Below are 8566 nucleotides of genomic sequence, written 5' to 3' on the forward strand. Positions count from 1 at the left end.
TGGATATGACACTCATTGCTCTAAAGTAGGAGTTATTGTGGTGCAATTTAGCCAGGACAGTTTTTTTAAACTATAGTTTTAAATGAAACAGTTTAATTATTAAATAGAAACATGTTAAACCACAAAAATGTATGTCACACTCACACTCCCGCCGTACGTTTCATACTGAGCAGACTTGTCTCTGTGATTCAATTGGGTTGAATTTGACAGATATGGGCGGGGTTATTTGCGGATTTGTTCCCGGTGAAGAGGCGCCAGTATTGACTGCTCTGACTCACTCCCGAAGCGGTCAGAGGACTGAGCGCTCGCCCAACTTTCGCTCTTATTCACCCGATCATCAACTTTAGGAGCTGCTGTCACGAAACGTTGTGGATCTTTGCTCCATTTCCCACGCGTGTTTGTGAAAGTCAGCGGCTCTCTCAGCCTGACCGGAGAAACATCTGGAAATATCTGGAGAAGTCGGACTGAAAGGTGAGTTTAACTTTCTCACCCGTGTTTGTATCTCAGAGGATATAGGCTAATTTACACCAGTGAAACCTGCTCAAAAACTGACCTAGATTAAATGGTGTGTGTGAAGCTGGATTTAAGAAATACGTGTGTCAGGGCAGGCGGGACGGACTCAGGCGCGGACTGACACAGTTAAACAGTTCTTTATTAAACAACACCGGAAGGCTCTATATACAGGTGGGGGAGGGTCCGCGCTCCAGGGGTCTAAACTCGCTCAGCTCCTCTCATTCCCCACGAGGGGAGTGAGACCCTAACCATCCTCACACACAAACTCCACGCCAAACTGCCAACACTCACGCTCAGGGGGTCCAAGGGTTCAGGATTCAGGACGGGTCCCTGAAATCTATTACATGGGGGATTAACTGCAGGTACGTGGGCCAAAGGCGGGAGCCCAACATGAGCTCCGCACAGGCATAGCGATGAGAGAGAGAAAGAGAGAGAGAGAGCGCGCCGGGACGATGACAACGTGATAGAATCCGGTAATTTTCATTTCAATTCAGTCTTTATTGACTGACTTTATGTCCATAGAAACAAGACAAAACACAACATATAAACCTTAATAAAAAAATTTATATATATAAAATATAAAACATTGTAAAAAATTTAAAACCATAATATTCATAAAATAGACGATTACTTAAAAGAAATCAATAAATGCCCAAAAACTTCAACCAGTGCTTCCTCAGACTGGATGAGTAGCGGGAACCACTCACTGTCGGATCTGAGAGTGCTAAAATGATACTGTTACTGGAGCCATTGAAACTTCATCCATCTGCAGAGAAAAAGCAGCTGCACACACCTCTAAATATGAACATTACATTTATTAAAGGTGCTTTAAAAGTCCAAACACCCACAGCTGCAAACATCTAACTGGCACTGCACCCTATCCTAAAAAGGATCCTCATTGCATCATTATATGCAACATGCAGCTCCTTCATGCTGCATTGTTTGTAGGATGACCACAAGGGGGCAGTACATAGCGCTGTGCAATACACTTTAAACAAAGCCACTTTAACTGTGCATCAACAAAAGCTGAGGCAGAAATCCAGTTCATTGAGTTTCAGAAACATGTCACTGAGGTATGCCACAAGGTTTCATAAGAAAGTTGTAACAGTTAAATTTGAAACTTCATCCATCTGCAGAGAAAAGTGGCTGTCACGCACCTTATCATTAAGGTGCTCCTCTTTGACATAGATATTTGCCTGCTGATTGTATTATTGGACAGAGGAATAGCCCATAGTTTGCTGGCTGCTGTGTCATCAATCATAGTGAAAACCATAGCCACAGCACAGGGAGTATTAATTCTTTGGCAGTTGTGCGGCTTTTGAGGCTGTGCCACTCAGTAGACAACTTTATAGGAGATGAGATGAGCATCTGCCGGCACAAATGCAGCTTTAGTAAAGAGACACTGTTCTTTGCTGAACCAAACCATTGAGACGTTAAAGAACAAAGTGCTTCCTGCAGCCTTTCTTTTGCATGCATCAGGCACACGCACGAAGGAAATGTGTTTCATACAGTTATTAGACCAGTCTTATCTTATCATGGCCCTGCTTCGTTCTGGTTGTAATTTTGGATTCTAAGATATTTAATGTACCATAATAATTCATAACAATTTATAGCTGTTGAGAATTTATTTTGCTTTTTATGCTTTTTGGCTAAATTACCCCCTTACAGACATACTGCCATATCTAATTTGTTACAAAATTTAATCAAATCCAACACAAAAATGAGTATGATGGACCATGTTTTGGTTTCCTAGAACAGGAAATGTTCCTGTTAGATGTTTTTAGGAAAAGAAAAAAAAAGTACTTCTTCTGGTGTAAGTCCTTCTAAGCAACCTTAGCTGCTGGGCTCTATGCTGATTAGTTCAGAGGCTCAAGAGTAAGAGTAAGCAGCACACACGTGACTTTTGGTGGGCAATTTGTTGCTACTTGTGTAGTGTATTTTTGAAAAGCAACAAAGCCTCAGTTTGGAGAAACTTAGAGAAACCCACAAGACATCCATGGTTAGTTGTATTTTGACATTTTCCAACTATTTGCTCATAATGTGTGCCAACAGGCATTTTCAGCATTTTCCTTTTCTGGATATTTTTTAGATATTAATTATTTATTTTTATCAGGATATCAACATCTGAACTTTTTCATCCCTCCCTGACGACTACAGTAAAAAACAGAGGTGTGTTTAGTTTCAATGTGAGTCTTCTGGACAACAAAACTGTTCGAAACACCACAGTTTTTTTCCGTCTTAAGAACAAACACTTGACATACTCTGCTTTTATGTTCACGATTGCAGGAGAAAATGCCTCCCAAATGATCAAAGAACACTGGAGATATTAGGGACTTTCTTTCCAAGCAAACGGTAAGTAAAAACTAATAATACTGCAATGTTATTGCTTCCCCATTTCTACTCTGTATTTATCAGCCAAATTAATTTATCTGTGCTTTTCTTTTTTTAACAGAACAGTCCCAGTGGCAGCAGCAGCAAAGCAAGCATGCAGTCAGAAGGACCTAAACCCCCTCAGGTGAGGTCTTATGTCAGTGTGAAAATAGCTGATTGAACAATAAACAAGCTCGTAGGTTCTTGACATGTTTAATATTTTATGTAATCATGAAATATGAACCTTTACATTTCTGACACTGTCAATGAAAACTGAATCTGTGTGAGCTTTATAGGGAGTTGAAGTATGATTGATGAGATATGCACATACCAGTGATTTGGTCTGAGGGCCACGTCATGCTTCACATCTCTGCAAGGGTCTGCTTCATATTATCCAACACTGTGTGCAACCCACAAATTGTGACAAAGGAAGGTCTTACAAGGAGATTCACCATTTTTCACACTTTTGTAATCAGAATACAAAATTTTAATACCAAATATTAAAAAAACATGACATAAAGGTATTTTTAAATAATCTACATTACAAACTAAAAAAAAACAAAGCAAGACAAAATACATTATTAGGTTAACCTTAAAAAACAGGACTTCAGCCAATATTATTACAAACACTAGAGTTCCACAGGGTTGTGTCCTCAGTCCCATCCTCTACACCCTGTACACCCATGACTGTGTCACCTCCAACAAAGATAACATCGTTTTGAAGTTCACGCCCGACACTGCAGTGATTGGCCGCATCACTGGAGGGGGCAAAGCAGCTTACAGGAGAGAGGTGGCCGGTCTGGTGTCATGGTGTGAGGACAACAACCTCACCCTCTACACTGACAAGACAAAGGAGATGATAGTGGACATGAGGAAGAAGAGGAGGCCTCACCAACCACTGTCTATCCGGGGACTTGAAGTGGAGAGGGTGAACAGCTTTAGGTACCTGGGCGTCTACATCTCTGAGGACCTGACCTGGACACTGAACACCACACAGCTGGTCAAGAAGGCTCAGCAGCGGCTGTATTTCCTGAGGAGGCTGAGGGAATTTGGTATGTCGGCCAAGATCCTCAGCAGGTTCTACAGCTGCACTGTGGAGACCACACTGACCAGCTGCATCACTGCATGGTATGGCAGCACTACTGCTATGGACCGCAAACGCCTGCAGAGAGTGATAACAACCGCGGAGAAGATCATCAGGAGTCCGCTGCTCTCTCTGCAGAGCATCTACAATCACAGAGTCCAGAGAAGAGCTGCCTCCATCCTCAAAGACCCCACATGCCCCAACACGGACTGTTCACACTTCTGCCCTCAGGACAAAGGTTTAGAAGTGTGAAATCCAGAACATCCAGACTCAACAACTCCTTCTTCCCCACTGTCATTGAACAGCTGACCTATTTTTGAACAGTAAAAATAATTTTTTGCACATCAGGTCATCCTGCATATTAAGCCAGCATATTACAGCCACAGGTCTTTTGCACCTCTGTTTCACAATTCAATATTTTGTCTCCTTTTCTGTCTTCATTTATTTATTTGCACTATTTGTATTTTTTCTGTTCTATTTCTATTGTATATATTAACCGGCATCTGAGGGTGGACAGCAAAGAAAGAATTTCATTGCATAGAGAAATGCTTTTTTTTTCTTTGGACACATGACAATAAACACTTTGAATCTTGAATAATTTGATATGTATTTATATATTTTAATATCTGTTATTTCTGCAGGGATTTACGCCAACTCGACCAAAGGAGGAAAATGACAGTGATTTCACTGTAAGTGTACCGTGTTACATTACATGACCAAAATACTGCTCTGCTTCTTTAGTACCACTGTGTTTCTAACCATCTCGCTCTAATTTTCTCTAGGTTCAACATTCCCATGATTTTACGGTGAAATTCAGTCAAGCTAGTTATGAATATACTGTTCAGTGTAATCAGCTTTGCACAGTGCTGGAAGCCATAAAATCAAATGAGAAATGCAATGAGAAGATTAAGTGTGCAGATGAGAACATTATCATTCAGCTAGGTAAAGAGGATAAGAAGTCAATTGTTGCAACACATTTCCCCTGTTCTTGCATTGATGATGGTGAGTGTCTGATCATATCATGTAGAGCAGAAAAAGTTGAAGGTAAAGTCCAACATTCCAAAATAGTGCATCCAAAAGGGCACTATTCTGTCTTCTATATAGACACAGTTGGTGGGCTACACACTAAAACAAAGGAACTTTTTAAAAATAATGATGTAAAACAGTTCAAGAACCTCTGTGTTTATGGAGAAAAGGGAATAACTGTGGCTGAGGCTCTGAAGAGAGACGGTCGCTTCATTGATGACCTTGGTAACTTTGAGCTGTCCAACAATCAGGATCCCAAACGCCTCACTGTATGCACACAAAAGGTAGAAATCCTACACCAGAAACAATTCAAGATACGCCTTCCAAAAGATAAAAAAGAAAACAATGGAAAGTCGCAAGAAAGCCCAACAAATAATTCTCAAAGTAATTGTGAAAGAAGATCAGGGTCAGAGATCGTCTATTTAGCACAACAGGAGGGAATCCGTGTAAAAACCGCAGTGAAAGAAACCAGCAGTGATGTTGATAGAAACAAGATTTATGAACTACTGCGTGAGCAGTTTCCAGATCTGAAACGATGGATGGAGAGTAGATTCCCTGGTGATTTGTATCAGGAAGCACTGAATCTCAGGAAGGAAAACTTTGGAAAGATCCAGCAGTCCTTCAGTGAAGTTCACAGAGTCAGGAAGCTGCTAGAACTGGGAAAGTCAGTTTGCAAAGTCATTGTTAAGGATGTTTCTATGGGAACAGGCTTTGTGCTGTTTGATACTTTCATCCTGACTAGCGCACATTTGTTTGATGGTTACGTTGAAGGAAAGGCGCTGCAGCAGGATGTAGAAGTGTTTGCTGTATTTGACTACGAGAAGTCTGAGCCAGAAACAAATTTCTACTACTTTAGAGCAGAGAATACATTCACTGACTTTGATGCTGATCTAGATTATGCAGTTCTGGAGCTCAACCCTGAAGGCTCAAAACCAAACCAGCAAACAAGAGCACAGAACATAAAGGTACCACCAGGGCTGCTCAGTGAGTTTGGACCACTGCCTGCCAATGGTGAAGCCTGCATCATTGGACACCCAGCAGGGGGGGTGAAAAAAATGGATCCTACATGTATCATTGAGACAGATAAGAGAGGGCAGGCTATTGATGAACATTTGTATCAGTACAAAAACCTGCTCATCATCAAAACAATCAGTGATTGGCTCAAAGAGCATGGCATTAATGACATATTGATAGGTGGATGTAAAGCAGGAAAGGTAGCGACCTACCACACTTTCATGTATCACGGTGCCTCTGGTTCTCCAGTGTTTGATGGACTTGGCAGAGTTTTTGGTTTGCACACTGCAGGTTATGTCTGTGATTCAGTCAACAGTGATGAGAGCGTCATTGAATATGCCATTCCTCTTCTTACTATATTTGAAAACTTTGTGGAAAATCTGAAGGAAAGTGAAAATGAGGAGCTGTTGAAGAAAGTTGAGAAGGCAGTAAAAAGAAACCCACACCTGAAAGAGATACTCAATGCTGAGGAGCCAATGGAAGTCAGTTAGGTATACAGATTAGGGCAAGTTGCAAACTATTTCTGATTTCAGAGATTCCTTTTTTTCTAATGCATTATTCTTCAAAGAATTGAACACATAAGATGTAACCTGAACCTGTGCCTCTGGGGACCTGTGGTATAAGGCACAGGAGGATTTGAAGCTTAGTGAAGTTACTGTAGCCCTATACTGAGAGAGATTACAGTCAAAGCTTATACTGCGGACATAACCTCATGCTGAGTAAAATAATTTATATAATAAGAAAACTTCTGACTTTGCGACTGAAAAACACAGATACTGTGTATTTACCCTTAAAGGCACACTACAATGATATAGAAGTGATGTTTTAAAACCAAGCTTGTAGCTGGCCTTAGTTTAATGTTTAGATTTTAGTAGAAGTTTCTACTTAGTGGGTGTGTAGCTGTCTGTTCAGATGTATTACCCAGGGTTTTTATTATGTCTGTTTTTTTGTTTTGTTTTATAACTACTGGTGGAATGAAAACCATCCTTTGAAAATCATGTTTTTTACCCCTTGTGTTTTAACATTGCTGTGTATGTTTAGTACAATGTAATACAAACCATATGCTGTTAACCTGTTTGTGACATGTTTAGTGTTGTCATTATGAACTATAATGTTTCTTTGTTTTAAACTTTCCTTCCTGTTGAAAAAGGAAATTTGTTTATTTCAAGTCAAGATTCTTTACACTATTCTTGAAAAACCCACACAGGAAAAGATTTTCTGTCAGACACATTTTTTGAGGCTTGGTGTACATGTCTTTTTGGCAAAACTTCCCAAAGATAAAACGTGTCATAGTGAGTAACACCAATCCTTTTCTCCTGTTATTATTTCAGTTCTGAATAAAAAAAAAAAAAATGCTAAACTCACCTTCATGTTAGAGTGGTTCAATTTTTCAAAACTGGTGGGAGAAACGTTTTGTTTCATCCAAGTGACTTCTTCGGTCTAGAGAGTATAAGAATATACTTATACAGTGGGGCAAAAAAGTATTTAGTCAGCCACCGATTGTGCAAGTTCCCCCACCTAAAATGATGACAGAGGTCAGTAATTTGCACCAGAGGTACACGTCAACTGTGAGAGACAGAATGTGAAAAAAAAATCCATGAATCCACATGGTAGGATTTGTAAAGAATTTATTCGTAAATCAGGGTGGCAAATAAGTATTTGGTCAATAACAAAAATACAACTCAATACTTTGTAACATAACCTTTGTTGGCAATAAAAGAGGTCAAACGTTTACTATAGGTCTTTACCAGGGGCCTGTTCTTCGTACCTCGCTAAGTAAGTTAGCTGGATTAGATTGTTGACGATTTTGCGTGATCCTGGATCGTTCGGTTCCCCGAAGCTCATCCGGGACTTGCTGTCATAGCAACAGAGCCGTAAGCGTAAACCTGCTGGGGAGCAGGTTTACTTTATGTAAACAGGATTAGATCGCGGCCACGCAGGTATGTCCGCTTCATTTATACGAAAGCAACAGCGATATTCCACCACTGTTTCACCATAAATAAATAACATCAATGTAACTAAAGACAGTGCAGCACCTGATCCATTTATTGATTTCACACAGGTCATTTCCTAAAAAAGGGAAATGTACTATTAACATTCTATTACATGTATGTGATTATTACAGATGTAATTCATATTTCAGAGTAGTAATTGTAAATTACTTCGTGTAATCAAGATGGGAGACCACGGCTATAAAAGCGAAGGTGGATTTGGGAAGCCTGTCGCAGTCATGTCCTGTCCGTTTACGCGACCAACCCATTGCGGAAGGTGCAAGATTGATAAGGAGAGTCCTCAGAATTCAGCGTATATTGCGGGATAGACAGGATCCTTTAGCTCAGCGCGACAGTGTGCTCATTGAGAGATATCGATATTCCCGTGAGGGTATTATTTACTTAACCAACTTGTTGACGAGGGGGTGCAGGACCACCACCTGTCTTTTTTTCCTCTGCCCTTTTCTTGGTTGCTGTTATGAACAAACTAACAGAGTATTACAGGCCAGTATTACCTTGCCAAGAGACGAAAAGCAATCTAAGAGATAAATATTACCATTCTGTAGAA

General features: G+C 40.3%; 1 protein-coding gene across 3 annotated transcripts; it reads left to right on the forward strand.

The window, feature by feature from the left end:
* The first annotated feature begins 253 nt into the window (after positions 1–253).
* LOC146673672 (serine protease FAM111A-like) lies at positions 254–7371 on the forward strand. Of its 3 annotated transcripts, none has more exons than XM_085391072.1 (6): positions 254–471; positions 2627–2699; positions 2800–2865; positions 2966–3028; positions 4609–4656; positions 4750–7371. In XM_085391072.1, the coding sequence occupies exons 4-6, from the start codon at positions 2999–3001 to the stop codon at positions 6496–6498; spliced, it is 1827 nt and encodes a 608-aa protein (XP_085247198.1). In that variant the 5' UTR covers positions 254–471; positions 2627–2699; positions 2800–2865; positions 2966–2998; the 3' UTR covers positions 6499–7371. The 3 variants fall into 3 exon arrangements, with proteins under 3 accessions (XP_085247198.1, XP_085247189.1, XP_085247180.1); XM_085391063.1 differs by having other exon boundaries at positions 2627–2682; XM_085391054.1 differs by lacking the exon at positions 2627–2699.
* Positions 7372–8566: the final 1195 nt, after the last annotated feature.

This window comes from Rhamphochromis longiceps, linkage group LG3, assembly GCF_057381845.1.
Source record: "Rhamphochromis longiceps isolate RC_006_pf linkage group LG3, R_longiceps_female_GT1.1, whole genome shotgun sequence".
NCBI lineage: Eukaryota > Metazoa > Chordata > Actinopteri > Cichliformes > Cichlidae > Rhamphochromis > Rhamphochromis longiceps.

What these genes read in the sequence shown, in the direction of transcription:
- LOC146673672 (XM_085391072.1), top strand. Translation starts at nt 2,999, where the DNA reads ATGCAGTCAGAAGGACCTAAACCCCCTCAG. An exon ending in AAGGACCTAAACCCCCTCAG is followed by an intron (nt 3,029 to 4,608) that starts GTGAGGTCTTAT and finishes TTATTTCTGCAG; the next exon opens with GGATTTACGCCAACTCGACC. An exon ending in AAAATGACAGTGATTTCACT is followed by an intron (nt 4,657 to 4,749) that starts GTAAGTGTACCG and finishes AATTTTCTCTAG; the next exon opens with GTTCAACATTCCCATGATTT.